At 32.4% G+C, this 18,258-nt stretch overlaps 1 protein-coding gene across 7 annotated transcripts in view; it reads right to left on the reverse strand.

Annotated features, from left to right (window-relative positions):
* The window catches only part of LOC118737160 (elongation of very long chain fatty acids protein AAEL008004), a 157,768-nt gene that overhangs the window by 26,783 nt on the left and 112,727 nt on the right, over nt 1–18,258 (reverse strand). For 6 of the 7 annotated variants that reach the window (XM_036467496.1, XM_036467495.1, XM_036467492.1 and 3 more), the window contains one exon: nt 3,779–4,206. In XM_036467496.1, coding sequence (XP_036323389.1) covers nt 3,779–3,836 — 58 coding nt within the window. In that variant the 5' untranslated portion in view covers nt 3,837–4,206. Of the gene's footprint in view, nt 1–3,778; nt 4,207–18,258 lie in introns of those variants that run through there. The other variant, XM_036467493.1, reaches the window with a different exon arrangement.

The raw sequence follows: 18,258 nt of genomic DNA on the forward strand, positions 1-18,258 counted from the left end.
TTACTAAGGCGAAAACTGATAAAATAATATTTTACTCTTGCGACAAGTTCAATTTTTTTTAGCCGATAGCATATCAAATGGTATTTAAATATTTCTTTTCATAAACTTTAAATAATATAAAGCGGCGACGGTTTAATGTAATAAATCGGTATTGGGTACCGAAAAGGAAGTACTGGGTACCGAAATATTTTAGAAGTAATGGGTACCGAGTATTAAGTACCGACAATTCAGCACATCACGTGTGAGTGAGATCAAAAGGAACGTTCAAGCATCAATAGGCTCCTCATACAATTTTTTGCCGTTCAAATAGAACAATACAAATTTAAGGGATCTGAATCAAAATGCCAATATTTTCAAAGTGACGAAGTTTGTATGTAATCTACAGCAACTTTTAAGCCTTTCTCATGAAAACCTGACAAGCTCAGGTAATTTTAGCCAAATATCGCGTTCACGGAAAAATAATCTCCTTCCGATATCACTTTTGATTTTCTTTCAAAAATCAAATCGTGAGCTTTTGAGGGACAGACAGATATGCCTAAATCGACTCAGCTTGACGTTGTGATCTAAAAAATAACTTAATAACAAAAAATTACAGCTTCTAATAGCCGAACATGCCGAAACGATAACGGTTAAATGCTCGCTTTTCATACATTGTCAGCTTTTGCGTGTGGATTTCAATTGCAGAACACGTAAAGCCAAACTACCGTACCAAAAGCCTAACAGCAACAAGTAGAAAATTGCAAACGATTTCCACAAGTTTTTTACAATATATTCCGCGGTCGCTACCCGGTGATGTGATCATTTGTCAAAAATTCAAAACGATCAGAATAACAACGTGTTTTGAATATTTTAAGGAGCTACGAAAGAAGTGGAAAATTGCATAATCGCAAAACTTTTCACGAACATGTTATGCGAATCACATTTTTGCCTACAGGCTGATAAGAAGGCGTGTAAAGTATTTTTATTTGACGAACATGAAAAAATCACAAAAGCTAATAAATAGTCGTTTGGGTGGGTGATGGGGCAAAAAAGAATTATACAAAAGTAAATATACACAAATCTGTATAAGCATGCGCATATATACATACATCCCAGTAGGAAATAGAAACAGGTAATAATAGTACCTTACCAGCAACTTATTCTTCTGCCAGTGGTAATTATTAATTAATTGCCGAATTTCCCTTACTTTACCAAGGGCGTGGCCGTCTAAGCCGCTTTACTAAATAAAGTACGCATAATGTAGAGCAATCGCTCGGAGTAGTTCCGCCGCGTTCGGTAGTATCTTCGGCGGTACATTATTTTGTGCAACTTCTTTTAGTAAGGCGTAATCGGAGGTAGTCATTTTGCACTTTACCAATAGCTAACATTAGTCATGATAACAATTTTGGTACTGTAAGTTGAAAGAAAACATGGATTAGGTCGTAAGGCGTCTTCCCCATGTTCCAAATGGCATAGGTAAGTAAGTATGTATGTATGTCCGTATGTATTTGCACAATACTGGGTGTGGTACTTGCGATATTTGCTGCTATCTTTTTAATATTGATTTTTTTTTGTTGGTTTGATAACCGCTTGATTGATGAGCTTATACTCACCCAAAATTTATATGCTGAAATGTAAGTACATAATATTGTCGAGCTTGTACTGACAAATTTTGACACTGACAACAACTAAGCAATGAAGTAAATAATATATGACTATAATAAACGAGTAAAAATTTGTGGAAGCATTTAACCACCGCAAAGAGTATGTTGGTATGTATCTGTAGGTATGCTTGAATCCGTGTTATTTGTTGACGCGCATTGTTTCTTATATATGTATGTACATATGTACCTGCCATGTAGTGATTTAGCATTTAACGTTTAAGAAATTTTTATATGGTTTTATGATCTCTATATGTAAATATGTGTGTGTATAACGAAGCTGTCCGTTCAATGAGCAATTACGTTGGAAATCATTTGGACAGGTGACTTACACAAATTGAAGCATTGACAAATGAATAGGTAATATATGTACTGAAACAAATTAAATTAAATTGATAAAATATGGCATTTTTAATATTTCTTCTCGTCATTACCATTATAAAAGTGGCATTTTTGATTTTTAATTTTTAGTTCATTTGACTATTGTGTAAACTTACATATATGGTTGCTGATCTTAGGCTCACTCATGCATATCGCTTTATTAATTGTTATGACAATTTACCAGCGAGTTATGGAATACACTTCTGAGAAAAAAAATGTATTAATGCAAACGAGCGCCTTTTTGTAAGACTTAGGTGCCAGAAGAAACTATCTTGCTTGCTGGCTTTCAGTTGTCGAATCGAAATGTCCTATCTCTCAATTTGACAGGAACCATTTGTAGGTATTTATTTAAAAACACAGCAGTGATGGCCTGTTTCTAGTTCATCGTATTAAGGTGGAAGAAATATGGTATTAAAGAGGCGATTCTCTATATAATTGTAGTTTTTCTATTAGGTTTGATTAACCTAAGTATGAGTATCATTGTTTCTTGTTTATATTTCAGAGACATAAAAAAACGAATCATTGAATTGATCAATCGATAACGCGAAAGCGATTAACTTACAACGGTAACATCACCAACTTGGGTGGACATCAGACTAGTAATGGGAGACCTACGTAACACTCACTGCCTCACACTCATACCACGCGGGAAAGATGACACTAGTGTAGAATGGCGGATGGCAATGGAGACAATAGAGATCGTAATTGATCATACAATCAAAAGATTAACAAATTCGACTACTGGCAAAGCAATGCATCACGAATAGGATTTAAAATCGGTGTATGCCCACATATAATTTAATGGCGAAGCTAAAAGCCTGATTGTCGTCTATGTGAGGTAACCACCAGCGAGGTAACCTAAAAGAGCGATTTTTTTTTAAATCTTAAAATAAATCTGCGTATTTAAATTTTTATAAATTTATTCTTTTAAAAGTTTGAAATATTGAAGGCATATTCGTTATCATACACGAAAAAGATATTGTTTTTTTTTTAATTATTGTCGGTATCGACATACTTGTTTCAAAATAAAAAAATAAAAATTTAGTTGAAAATTTTTTAAGACTACATATTTACATACACTGGCAAGCAAAAGTGAGTGCATGGTATTTTTTGTTTAATATTTGCAATGATTTCAAGTTAAAATTTTTTAATAAAAATATGGTTCATGCTTTGATCAAAACCACAGAAGTCAAACTCTGAAACTTTATACAGAACTTAGAAAAATTAAACGAATATTCATCTAAATTTTGACCTTTTTGATTTGAATTTTTAGAAAAATTTTGAGTACGTAGATAGATCGCTTTTTTAATTCTAGTAAAACAGGAGCAAGTTTTAAGCGGCTAAAAAATCGCATTGATTTTTAACAATTTTTTATTACCATATAAAAGTAGACGAAATTAAGAAAAATGAACGCTATATGTTAAAAATTGCACTTGTTATATGCATAAAACCGCAAAATCTGTAAGAATAAAAATTCAATAAAAATCAACGCGATTTTTTAGCCGCTTAAAACTCACTTTTGATTGCCAGTGTACATTTCGCTTTACCAATTTTCAACTTAATGTTTGACAATACAAATATTAATATTTGCTTAAATTTTTATTATTCTTTTTAAGGTTTTCTTACACTTCATTTAGTCAGCCAATGCACAATCTATTTTATTCAGCTGCATTTTTTATGATAAAATATAGTTAAATTTAAATACGTATGTACCTACACACACACATCCACATTTATAAAATAAATTGGCTACTTACCACCATGTGAGTCCATGTATCTTTGCATACTGTCAATGTATTTCATAATTAAGGCCATTGTGCTAACTGTGCTAGTATTTGTCTATGCCCTATTGGATTGTTCCTAGGTTTGAAGCGGTGATTTGCACTGATTCCTGCTGCTGCTGCTGCTGCTGTTGTTGTTGTACCTAGACCGACGTTTAGTGTTTTCTCGCTACTAGCTATAGATAGTTTTGCGTTTACTTTTTTGTGAAAATCTATTCACAGTTATTTTTATTCCTGTTGTGGTTTTACATTTATTGCCCCTAATAGACTTCTACTTTCGTTTTGTTAACTAATTTTGCTACTGCTTGTGGTAATATTGTTATTTTACCATATAATTTTCACGCAGCAGCTTTTGGCCCTGTTGTTGTGGGTGTTTTCTGAATCGATGGATTGGTGGGTGTTTTCTGTAAATAAGTAAATTGGTAACAATTATTCAACAAGGCGTAAAGGAGCAAGTTAACAGTTAACAGTAGTTTATAATATACATATGTATGTATGTATATTTATGTATGTGTGCTTACAGATAAACGTTCATTAGACAAGTAACTTTTATGGGATTATCAACATGGGGGCACCAGTAGTATTAAAATATAACGGAAAATGTTGCAGCCAACTTCATGTTAAAGTGTTATCATTTAGCCATGCTTAACAGTATCTGCCATTTAATCAAAGTGTTAATAACATATTTAATAAAAACCTTGCCTACTATGACTCAGGAAAACCTTTCATTGCGATCAAAAGCCAATGGTACACCCAAAAAAAAAACTTCTCCTTATTGAAGAAAAACAGCAATCAAAATGAAGAAAAATGGGAACGAAACAGCACTAAAGGAGTTTTATCCTCTTTTAATGCCCAACATTTCTTCAAAATGATAGATTACAACCACGGTTCCATATTTTCGTGTACGTTTTTACGCATTCCAAAGAAAAATTACGCATTCAGGAGAATTTTTTACTCATTCGGAAGAATTTTCTACCTTAAAGTAAGGAAAGTTTTTCTTTGATCCAGAGATGGATTTTTGGTTCAGTTTATGATACCGGAAGTCGGAAACTGGTTGCTTTATGAACTGAAACCAAGAGATATCGAACGGCACAAAGCGAAGTCGAAGTGGATTCATTACGACAGTCCAAAGCGTGTGTTAAGCAGTGCAAACCTGGACCCTCGACAGCAAAGCCAAATATCCATGGCACCAAGGATTGAATTTGGGGATACCGGAAGGGAATCCTGTTTCATGAGCTTCTGAAAAGTGGTCAGACGATCGGCAGGGCTCTACACAGACAGCAACTGATGCGATTGAAGCAAGCTATTGTGGAAAACCGGCCGGAACGGGCAACCAGGCATGAGGCATTGATTTTCCACTATTGCAAAGCTCGGTCGCATGTCGTACACATAGTCAAAACATGTTGCGATGTTACTGGATGGGAAGTTCTAACCAGTACGCTTCACTTCAGATATAGAAAATTGGCTTCATAGTTTCTTGGTCTCCAAAGATGAGCAGGCTTATTGGCGCGGAATCAATGAATTGCAAGAAAAGTTTGAAAAGTTCATGGCTAGCTATCGTCCTTTAATAATAAAAAAGTACCAATTTTACACAATAATGTAAAATCCTATAAATTTTACTTTCTTACCTACATACATACATAAATAGTATACTTAGTAATAGTGATCAAGACAAACTGGCAGTGAAATAATCGTATAAAAAGAAAGCCACGCCTTTCCATTAATGATAGATATGAGCAAGCTCTAGCGATTATAATACGTTTTGGTTATTGTACATAATGGGCGATGGAGGAATGGTAGCTAGAGGGACATTAAACATTTTTGATGTTTCATTCTTTGCAATAAATTTGTATAGTTCTTGTTCTTGCTTTTGCTTTTGTTTGTTTTTTATTAATTTTATTAGAACCCAGTCAAGATAAACATTTATGAGTGAGTTAATTCTGACTGACTAATAGCGATAGACTACAAACACACATTTTTATGTACACCGTAAAAATTTAGCGGTTGTAAACATTGGACCGACATACATATTTATAGCACATCATTTAATGTTAAGGTCGTCAATGGAAAATTATGACAAATTTGTAAAGCAGTCTAACCTTCTAATAACCATTTGAATTAACTAATTGAAGTATGGACCAAAAAGGCACAAAATGAAAGGATTTAAAGGGTTAAAATTTTGTATGAAGAAAGTCATCTACAACATAAAAAAGAAATTGCTCTGTATTAATTATACTTTTTTCTTGGCGAGATATATTTCAAAACAATTAATAACACTTAAATTTTTTTTAAATTTTTTTTTAAATTACACTGCTATCTATCGACTTCAGTGACACTCTTCACTTTTGTAAAATGACACGGTCAACTGCATCTAGAAAACTAGGTCCAAGAAGAATAATATATACATATGTTCAAAACCAAATGTATTGGGCGGTAATACTGTAGGAGCTTAAAAGTTTGCAATAAAATGTTAAAAAATTAATTCATCGCAAACAAAATAACTTTTGGAAATATTTTCAAATCGGTTTAGCTCTAGTAAATCTTAAAGTTTTTACGAAGTACGAGTATATAGAGGAAGTCTTAAAATATAATAAAGTTTATAATTCCGGTGGAAAACCGCAAACTTTTTCTTGGTATTGATGCTCCCTAATGTATATACATACGTATGTGTGCATATGGAAAAAATGCCTAGCACCATCAGAAAAAAATTTTAAATTAACGGGAATACTTAGCCACTTGAAACTTGCAATTTATTACACCAAAATTAAATAAGCTATAAAACTGCATGTCTTAAATGTTTCATAAAAATTAAAAAAAAAATTGTTTTGGTAAAAATTTTCTTACAACATTTCAAACTTCACTTGTGCATTTTGTCTTCAATTTAGAGTACCCCTATGATTGATTTCAACTAGTTTGATTATATTTAGAACATTTATTTAAATGTATAGGATAATCGATTTTCTCAAATTGTCACTTCATCACACTTTGCACGAACAAAAAATTTTTATATAAACTAATAAAAATTCAAAAGTCGGGATAGATAAATCTCTTCTAAATTTCATTAGCTTTCATTAAAAATAATCAAAACGGTTTAAAAATGAAGGCCCTTGACTGCTTCGACCCATTCTGCGGTTGTATGGTTCATTGCACACACACGTTTCATAAATATTTAATTTCCTTGTTGAGTTACTTCTGATAACAATTTATTATTTCACATGCACCTAATACCTAATTATAGTTGTTTTGTTTGCAAACAATTTCACGCAATAAATCTCTTTAATTTAAACGATAATCTGGTACAAACAAGTTTCTTCTTTGTATGGGCGAATTCAATTTAGGAACGAACACATTTATGATGTTTTTGTTAGGCAAATAAATGTTATTGTTTTATATTTGAGCTATATATGTACGTTAACTTTAAATAACCAGTTAAGACGCCGAGATAGTGAATTTATTTAATTGAAAAGCAGCGCCTTTTCTAGCGGTTTCGTGTCCATTGAGATTGTCACATGAATAAATACAATAATAATTAAACTATTATCTTCAAAATTTTAATTAGAATACTTTATCAAAAGATATTGGACGTGCACGATTTCAGGAATTTCACTTATCAGCCTGACTACAAACTTTGAAACTTTTAAACTAAAACTTTTTCGAAGTCAAATAAAAAGGAAGTTAAAGAAAAAGCATTTACTAAGTGATGAGCAGTAGAATTCCACCAAAAAATATACATATTTACATACTATAGATCTGTATGGTAACCGCAGCTGAGAGAGTTTGCACGTGACTACAATTTAATGCCTTTATCTTTCCACGCCCACAGATTCAAACATTTGAGTTATTCAAAAGGAAACCACAATTTTAAAGCTATTAATATTTAGCACAAAAAGCCACATCACAGATCAAGGAAAATTTTGAGGAACAGCGTGGCTTATTTCAAAACTCAGGGTCATATTAGCTCAACCTCATATACCACCGTAGTTACGTAGTTGAATTTATACACAGTAGTACTAAAAAAAAATGACATAAATGCTATCATTCAACAACAACCATTCATCATCACTATTACGCTTAGTTTATTGTTCAATGACCGGGTCGCATTTTTCGAAATTTTGTTTCTGAACGTAGGGATCGCCTTTTTCGAAATTTTCGTCACATCTCCGGCCTTGACAGTCACATCTTAAAGTGTTATATATCGATGGTCTGTCTCGAGAAGATTTTTTTGTCAAAGTTCATTGACCTGAAGTACGCCGTTCTAGTGCTCACCCACCAATCTCCCTCTCAGTTCTTACCACCCTAATGTCATAAATTCAAACTCACCAAAATTAATTAAACTCTTGCTAAGGAAGTACATAAGTACTTATTTATTATATTTTTCGTCATTTGCAGTCAGATCTTCATCAGTATGATGTCAGTAAATTAAAGCTCGCCATTAAACTTTTGTGCAAAAGGAGTATTTTGATTATTCCAGTGGAACTAGTATGCTAAAAAAAATTGTATTACCCAACGTATGTAGGTGTCGCGGAATATGCAAAAAGACAACCCCAAGTTCGGATAACCAAAAAAAAAATATTTTTAAAAATGGCCGTTGCAAAAAAACTTCAGACTCGGAGGTATACGGCGACCTTTTTTTTTGTGTTGGCTTGTAGGGTGATACAGCCTAATGTTTCACAATGTCGTCACATTTTCAAAAAATATATGTTGCGCAACAAATAAGGTCAAGGACGTAGACGAAGGTTTTTGCCATTTGCATGCAACAGATTAATGCAGCGACGAAATTTATGTAGCTTTTGCCCATAGAAAGTTTACATCGAAAAAGAGTGAAATGACTTGCTGCAAGCGTTAATTTATATATTTTCGTTTGCTCAAGAATATTTGCACATATGTTTACTTCCGCATTTCAGCTTTCTTCTGCTTTTGATTTTCTTTTTTTTGCTTGTCCTCTTTATTTGTCGACGTCGAATTCGTTTGCTAAGCACTTTACAGACACTTTCACAAACACGTAGGTATTTATATATTTGGATACATACATAAATGTAAATATTTATTTACAAACAATCATAGTTCACCATTCAAAAATTATGCTGCAGCGAAGGTGGAGCTGCAACATAATTTTTGCATTCGTTGCAACCTTCAACATTTTACAAAAATGAGTGCAACCGTTACCGGACTGGTCTGACAGCCAAAATGGTGAGGAATCATGGTAAGGGCTTGGTGGTCGAGTTGAAGTGAGCTGGGTCGTATCGCGAGCTTAACAACACACAGAGCTAATTTGTTTGGTTAAATTGGTCAAAGTCACAAATGTGCTGAGTCAACAACATTTGTCCGACGACTGTTTACGTGTATGCACTTACATTTTGCATTCATTGTTTTGTTTCGTTTTGATGGACAATGTAAGTAAATATTTAATCCGAAAAATTCCATTTTGAAATTTGAAGAAAACAAGTTTTCAAGTTACCAATTTTCAAGTTCATCCGTTTAACAGGTAACTGCAGTATGGTGGTAAATTAAGCTAAGACTGAGTTTGTTTCTTATCCTGGGCTATACAAAGTGCCGCCTCTCGTACTCCCGTATCTACATACCTCATTTTCAAACATAGGACCAGGTAAATACTTAGAAGGAATACTCGATATCAAACTCAAGTTTTCAAACGACCAATACAGTGAACGCGTTAATAAAACCGCAGTGGCACTTTTAACTTGTATAAATGGGGATTCCCTCAAGGACAATACGTTGGATATTTACGAATATTTTCCATATAATAATACTCTATGGAGCCTTCTCTGGTCCACACTTATGAAAATGCGCTCACAAGTCAGCGAATGATATAAAGAAGGGCGGAGTTGTATATAAGCAGTAAGACTTTAAGAAGCCCGCTCTTGATCGCGAGATTCTTAGGACATTCAGCTATATTAAAAACTAATATCTTTAGCGCGGATAATAGCAGCGATTATGCCAGGGAATGCTTAACAGAATGCACGAATATGGTCGGTGGTATTTTGCCCCAGTGCCAGCGAAGAGCAATCTTCTATCATTTGATTGTCTCATATATTTTAGCTGATACATTGGCTTTGAGAATGGACCATATGGAAAAATCCTCTTGGTTTAAGTCCAGTGAATATGGTTGCCATTATTGCGAAGAAATGAAGCTGGAGAGTTTTTTTTTTCTAAAAAATGTTGTATTTAGGAAACATTATGCGATGGTCTTATTTTAGGTATCACTTTTGTAATCTATTAAGTTTAAGTACGTTAAAGTGCAAAATTCAAGACACTAGAAAATCGCGTTGATTTTTAACCTTTTTTTTTTTGCTGACGGTGTTGTGCATCTTCTTCCATATAAAGTATGCCCGACAATTTCTTTTAAATGGAAGAAAATACCTAGCACCGTTGGTAAAAAAGTATTAAAAAACAACCTGAAAACTAATTTTTACATAAAATTTTTTCAGCAATTTCTTAGTGTTCAGAATTTATGAGTCTAGATTGAGTTTTTCTTTCGTTATAAATATGATAAAAATATAGGAAGGTAGAACCGCTGAGAGACGCTTTTAGCATTTTTGACGTTTTCAAGCATTTTAATTTAAAAATTTAGTCACAAACTCATACGCACATTCTCATTTCCAATCTCAAACAACAAAAATTTTGAACTATTTAATTTTTTAATTTTCATATGAATTATCATGGTTATAAATATAATTTTGAGACCTGTCTGGTTGACTAGACTGACTCATTTCGGACTATTTTGGTATCATAAATTTTGAATTGAGCAAAAGTAACAAAGTTGACGTAAAAGTAAAAGTTTATGAATAATCAGAATTATGAGGAATATCTGTTTTTAAGACTCCAAAAAACGTCATATTCCAGACTCTAATATGACTCTCAACTTGGACTCGTATTGGCGTGGCCTTCTAAGAAGGAAATATTTTCTTACCTGAATCTTTTTTAAACTCATAGAGAAGGTTCAAACTCAGTCTTCTGAGAATTTGTTGACCCTAAAACGAGTCCGGAATATTTATAGGGAAAATTTTCCCTACATAAGTGTTGAGTGGTCCAAGTAAGTTGGTTAATTGAGCTGACTGCCAAACCAACCTAACCTAGATTTTCAAAATACGTAACAGTATTTTGTATTTCTATTTCGAATACTTTTTTTGTAAGGTATTTGTATTTTACCTTTAAATATTATTTGAAAAGTATTTTTAACATCTCTGAATAGATGTATGTAAATAAGTAGCATCCGCAAAGTCAGAAAAATTTTGGTTTTACACGATTTGGTAGCAACTAAAATTTGAAAACCAATAAAGTCACGGAACCATATTTGTGTATGTATGAAAATTAAAACAAATTGCAAACATTTTTTATTGAAACCTGTTTTTTGCCAAAAAATCAAGCTACTAATGATTAAAATCGATTACTAACTAAACAAGTTGTGAGTAGCTAAATGAAAATGTCCAAATGTATGTCCATAAAATTTCCAATTCCTTCTAATTTTTTCCAAAAAAATAAATTTTGTAAAATACAAAAAAAAGTTAAAATATGGGCTCAACTTGACACAGGATTTCGTTACACAAGCCTATAATTCCAATAAATGAAAAAAAATCTGATGGTTAAAGTGGACCTATTACCTATTACCAATGTGAAAAGAAAAATTTGCTAATTCATTGCATATTTATTATTTATATATGCATGTATATCCACGTAAAAAAAAATTGCAGAGATAATATCGCACACGATCTTCAAAAGTGACACAACTCAAAATCACACGTTCGTAAGTAAATGAGAAAAACTACAATTTCGTAGCACCTGCTAATCATATGGGCAACAAAGGCTTGACTTTAGGTTATTTCAACAAATTAAAAGAAAAATTTACTCCAACTGTCGCTCAAAGGTTAATAAAAAAAATAATAATAATAATAAAAAAATTCCAAATTTTGAGTTGAGTAAAAGTGAACAATTAGCGTAATATTTATAAATAAACCAGAAGTACACAAAAATATATATGTACATATTTGCTTACACTAATAATATACATAGGTCTCTATTTTATTTGACGTAACACAACTTAGCAGCAAGCGACTGCATACAATAAATGAGTGCAAGCAATACACCTCATAAACAATTGGGGGATTCACAAGGCGTGCTAAGCGTCATAATATCTACATTCTTAAAATTTTTCTATGTAAATAGACCGCTAAACTGGTTTTAGGGGATTCGCTGTGTATGATAAGTGCTAATTTCTATATTTCCCATTAGTTCAAAAGTATTTCGGTTTAATTAGAAATCCTTCAAAATACTTTTAATAACTATTTTACATAGAAAATTTTTAAGACTTCAGATATAACAACGCCTAACACGCCTTGTGAATCTCCTCAATGTGTACATTTGTGCGTATTTACAGTCAGATTATAAACATACATATTCATTTAAAATGTATGTCGCTAGCTTAGAGTGAAAAGTTGCTAAGTCAACTTTTTATGAAAACTCATATTTTGATAAAGGAACCAAGCTTAATTAAAAATGCATCGTTTAGAAGAATATTAAGGTATTCGTTTAATTTCTTACTTGTTTATATTCAATGAAGGCGAAGTCCAAAAATACAACGAAAATCCGATAAGGCCAAAATAATACGAAATACATATTTGAAAAACGACCGAATTCTTCTGACTCGTACGGGGGTTCGCTGTGCTTCAAACACGCAAAATGGCGCATTCAAAGATTAGCGAAAAGAAAATTTTTCCGTCTTCTGTAAAATTTGAAAAAAATGGACTTGGCAACTTTTCACTCTAAGCTAGCGATATGTCTATGTACGTATGTACATTTACAAAAATGTGTTGATTGTAAAAATCGGTAACAGCCGATTCTATCGGTCAGTCTGTGTTTGGTGGTGGGGACGACCTACCTCATCGTTACATTATAGCATCTGTTGCCACCGCTCAACGCCAACACAAAACGTTGAATGTTTACCACCTCTGCTGGTTAAGCAGCGCACAAATTGGACTAATTTGTGTCTACATACATATATACATATGTATGTGTGCATGTATCTGCATGCCAAATGAAATGTGAAAAAATACCCAACGAGCAGTAAAACTTAATAAATGTCTTGAACATTTTGAGTGCCATTTTGTGGCATATAATTTATACATATAAGTATGTATATGTGAGTTCTTGAAATTACTGTGAATTAACGTGTAGAGAACGAGTTTGTTTACTTTCAGAAACTATCCAATACATCTTCTTTATATAAATAATGGCGTGATGTGGGTGTTCGTAAAGAAAAGCGGTTTGGTTGATTTTGATGAATTTTTTCTTGTTGTATTTTTTTGCATTATTTAGATAGGTATAAGCTATATATATTTGTCGCCGATGGGTTGGAAAATTTCCTTAAATCGCCCAATCGGTCTTCCTTAATGCACCGCTAAAGAGTAGACAGGCTTGCTGGGTTGTATTTCGTTTATTATCTGTGGTCTTAAGGGGCTGTGTGCCAGAGTGAAACTACATAAATTGAAATTAATAATTTAGAATTTTTCACATTTCTTACCACCATCTCCTCCTTTCATGAACAAAACTTAACAAGTGCACATATGTAGTTATGTATGTACAAATGTGAATAAGATTTATTTAAATCAGCAATTATTTATTTATTTATAAACTAACAAATAATGTACTAATGGAAATGTGCACATAGATACCTATTATGTGTGTCGTCGTCATCATCCATTTAAAAGGTCCTATTTGAAATATTTAAAATTTTACATAAGCAAAGCCCTTTAAATTTTATATACAAAATCTAAAAATTGTAATAAATTTAATATTTCTGCAGAGTTAGCTTTGAATTTTGGCAAGAAGGTGTACACATAAAAAGTTTTCGAACATGCTTAGTATGGAAGAAAATGCATGGCAGCAAAAATATAGTGGGAAACTTTACACTTGCCCTCTATTATACTAGAATTTCAAATCTGCAAACTACAATTTTTCCAGAAATTTTAATTTAAAAGTTTGCAATTTCCATGTAAATTTGTTGAATTTTTATACAAAGTTTGATATTTGGACTTATATAGTTTTCATATATTAAAAAAAAAAAATAATAAGTATTAACCAAACAAAAAAAAAAAAAACAGTCAAAGTTTGTCAAATGTCGCTTTTCATCATTGTGGCCCTTAGGATTCAAAATTAGAAAAAAAAATTTAAAATTTTAAGCTCTCACCCTTAGGATTTTTTTTTTAAATGCAAAAAAATTCCCTATTTTTCTTTTGTTAAAAAATAGATATCCAATTGCTTATTTTACCATTTTCAATATTAGCGATTTTTTTTGGGTTATTGGGGTACCTATAAAAAATAGTTAAAACTAAAAAGAGTTAAATAAACCATCAGGTATTTTTATTGGAAGACTGCGGAAGAGAAACGAAGTTTTCCGATCGAAAAATATTGTTTTTCAAGAATTCTTTACCATTTCTACGAAAAAGTGTTTTTATTCCATATAAAATATATAGAAAACTTCAAGGGCTTTGAGGCGGTTCTAAACATCACTAAACAAATACGGGTCTGTTTTTTATTCCATTTAGAAACATTCTAGGGTCTGAGAGCTTAAAATTTGAAACCTTTTTCAGACCAACCCGATTTATATACATATGTATATGAAGGTAGGCAAAAAGGTATACTAAAAAAACATATTTCCAAAATATGCCAAATAGGGCATTTTATATGTAAGCAACATATCCCACACTCTCTTCAAAAGAGGTACAACTAAAAAAAAAGAATTTATCTCCAATTAATGTAAATTTTTTTTCAAGATTATATTACCTAACATTAAAACTACTGTTATGTCTGGGTTTGTATTAGTTGCGTTGAATCTGTACGATCCACAAGCAGTTATATTCCCGGATATGATTTGTGAGTTGTGCCGCTCATGAAGAGGGTGTGCTGTGCGATATGTAGATGCTACATACATATCAATATACATTTTATGCCTTCATAATATGAGCAAATATATGCATACAAATATCTTGTTTAATTGTAAACCAACCCGAAAAAACGCAAGGTAGCGCGGGAGCGCCGAAAAACGCGGTGCCGGAAGAATAGGTTGGGACATTTTAAAAGCTTCTCCCTTTGACTGTCTAACCGGCATATCTACTTTATCTAGATAAGTAAATACCTCCATATTTATATATAGTACATTCATACAAATGTAAATAATTAGGTGGGTGTGTACGCTTGTGTACCGCCACCCTGCTACCACTAATAACAACACAGCCAATAACTATTAAATATTGACAGAGTAAATAATAGAAAATCCCGGCGCTCGTTCACTTGCGGAAATATCACAATGTTTGCGGGACTAACAGGCTGACGGTTTAGCGTGACGGTCTGCTTTACTGACTAAAGACCGTGTCAGACGTGGCAATATATTTCGCATGCAATATATTTCGAAAAGGCTGTCAAATTGAGAAATTTCACAAAGCAGTTGCATGAGCAGTCACACCTTGCATGTAAAGTGTCTTCCGAGAGAGGTTTTTTATTTCCGAAAGACGATTTGCAGAATGCTAGTGCAGCACGAGCAAGTTGAAATATATTTCCGAAATCGATTTGCGCTCTCTCAATTGCATAAATTGACAATGAAATAAAATGTCTCCTTCTCAATTTGACTGCGATTTGCGTGGAAAAGAAAGATGGAAATATTGCCAAGTCTGACACGCTCTTAATGATTGCTCGTATCAGTTGGCGCATAATCAATGTATGTAAGCGGTAAAGTGGGAGCTGCCGTCACCGCAATGTGTGAGAACGTGCTGAGGCTGCTCTCAACTCAGTGATGATTTTCTAAAGAGCTATGCTGAGGTTCTGAGTTATATGTATATGTAGGTATGTAAGCATACGTATACATATATGGGTACTAAATGAGCCATCTGTTCGGGACTTCTCAGTAAAATTTACCCATACTCTCACTTTTATGTTCTTATATGTATTACCATCCATCACTCATTATCATTCTCTCGCTCATTTTCTATATACTTTGTGGGTAGATTTGGCTGATTCTTCATTTTCATTTCTCAGCTTTGCCGGTCTTTCCCTTGTACTCACGGTCACTCTCTCACTAAATTAATTAAAAACGTGCCATCACGTGCAACAACTTCAACTCACGCCCAAGAGGAAGAATGAAGTGTCGGTAAAGGCTATAAAATCGCTTTGCTTTAATTTTTGCAAAATTAAATGATATGCGTTGCGGACTACCCCGATAGCATTATTTGTCACTATAAAGGCAGTATCACACGATTGGGACGTTTGCACAGATGTGTAAAATTTTTATTGGGCTATTGGGACAAAATAAACAAATTGGGACAACATTTTTTTTGTAGTCACACGATTGGTATAATAACGCGAACTTCTATTGAAAAATTTGAACAAATCGTTTCTCGTGATTGAGATAAAGAAACATATTTCTGCATTATCACGATGGGGATGCGATTTTCACCAAACTTTGGGCAAATACCTAATCGTGTGACACTGTCTTAAGATTTGCGTGATGCTTTTGTCATTTGAATTATCAATTTGTAATGTGTTAGCCAGAAATGCGTTTACTTTATAAAAAAGAGAACTATTTTGAAATATGAGTGATTTTACTCTCTAGAAAATAATTTATGCAACCTCACATACGCCATTTTGCATTATCCTGATACGCGGTTTTGTACTTTAAACGACGATATGTATGTATGTATAACAGTTTTTTAATACGTTTCTTTAATAACTCGTTACGACTTTAACAACGATATTGTTACCAGCATATTTACAGACATTCATGCTATCGATAGACATACATATTTATCGATTCGTTTTCAATATATTTTTTCCGAAGTTTTGAAATGACACAAAAAAACACCGAAACATGTAAAATTAAATTTTAGTCGTCGATTATGAATCTGTATACCGTTTTTAGAGATCAGATAACTTTTCCAAGAAACTTAAGTACGTACAGTAAAATCCGCTTAAGTACCTCACGAAAAATGTCAGCTTTTTGAGGTACTTGGGCGGTTTGGGTACTTAAAAGAACCCGCTTAAGTACCCGCATCGAAGTACTTAAGCGAACATATTTATTGAAGTGGTTACATCTTCTTGCATAAATATGTAAATCCTTGATTATAACATGAACATTTAATGAATAATAAGTAGCTTAAAACCAAGATCGTAGCATTATTTAAACAGATAAATAATAATAAATAAAGAAAAAATTTATCATAAACAAGTAGATAAAGCAATTGTATGTAATTTTTGAAAGAATTAAATGCTTTAAAAAGTCATTGATTATACATATCTATTTATACATACATAAAAAAGGTGTTGGACATAGCATTTTGAACCAAATTCAGAATAATATTGTTTACCACTTCTGTTTATTTATTAACTTTTAAGATTTTTCAATTAAAATACAGTTAATTCCCTAACAAATACCATATAAACCTAAGCTTAAGAGTTTGAAGAACACTTAAAAAAATTTTATCAAAATTTCGAACTTTTACTCATTTTTATTGCCCATTAAATTTTAGTGTAATAATGTGCAAGTTTGAACTGGCTAAAAATTGCCGTTAATTTTTTTGAATTTTTGCTTAAGCGGGTTTTACTGTATTTTCATTTTTATGAAAAAAAATTCAAACTCTAACAGCCGGTTTCACCAGCAATTTAAATGGTAAATAATTTTTTGTTCTCTGTCAATTTCCATTAGAACTTCCAAAAAAGTAACATCATTTTTCACTAAATTGCTTTGGTGATACTGTCCGTAACAAGCAAGACATTAAAAATAAGAAATCTTTTATAGTTTTTCTTCATTTCTTTTCTGTTATTTTGCAAAAAATCAAGCTATTAACAAAAAAATCGATGCATGGATAAAAAAAGTTGTGAATGGTCAAAGGAAAATGCGTTATGATTTTTTTGGATAAAATGTGAGCAGGAAAGAATTTTCCTCATACGCCATGTATGTATGTGTGTACATGGCGTATGAGTAATATTTTCCATGTTAAAATTTTATTTTTTTCATTTATAATTCAAACTTAAAATGAAAATATCTTCGGGCAGTGATCTAATCTAGAAAAACGGTAAACAGATCCGTTATCTAGGACTCAAAATTAAGTTTACGTGTCTCGGCGTTTTTTTTTGTAAATTTAGCATTCTTACAGTGCAATTCATTGAATGGTAACTTAGTTTATTTAAGTACAATATTTTGTATGTTATTTAGGCGTATTCTTGCTTTCGTAAGAGTCGAAAATTTTTGTGTAGAAAATGATAGGGAAATTTCATGGTTTTCGATTCGTACGAAGAGAAGAATACGCCCCTTTATATTTTTTGGGCGCTCGTTAAAATTTTATCCACAGCAATTTTAAAATTTATTATACATACATACATTAGGGTGTATCATCAAAAAAAGTGCGGGCTTTCCATCGGGAATATAAAATGCATTATATATTTTAAGACCG

The sequence above is a fragment of the Rhagoletis pomonella genome, unplaced genomic scaffold (genome assembly GCF_013731165.1).
Source record: "Rhagoletis pomonella isolate Grant_MI unplaced genomic scaffold, Rhpom_1.0 Rhpom_scaffold_00004, whole genome shotgun sequence".
NCBI lineage: Eukaryota > Metazoa > Arthropoda > Insecta > Diptera > Tephritidae > Rhagoletis > Rhagoletis pomonella.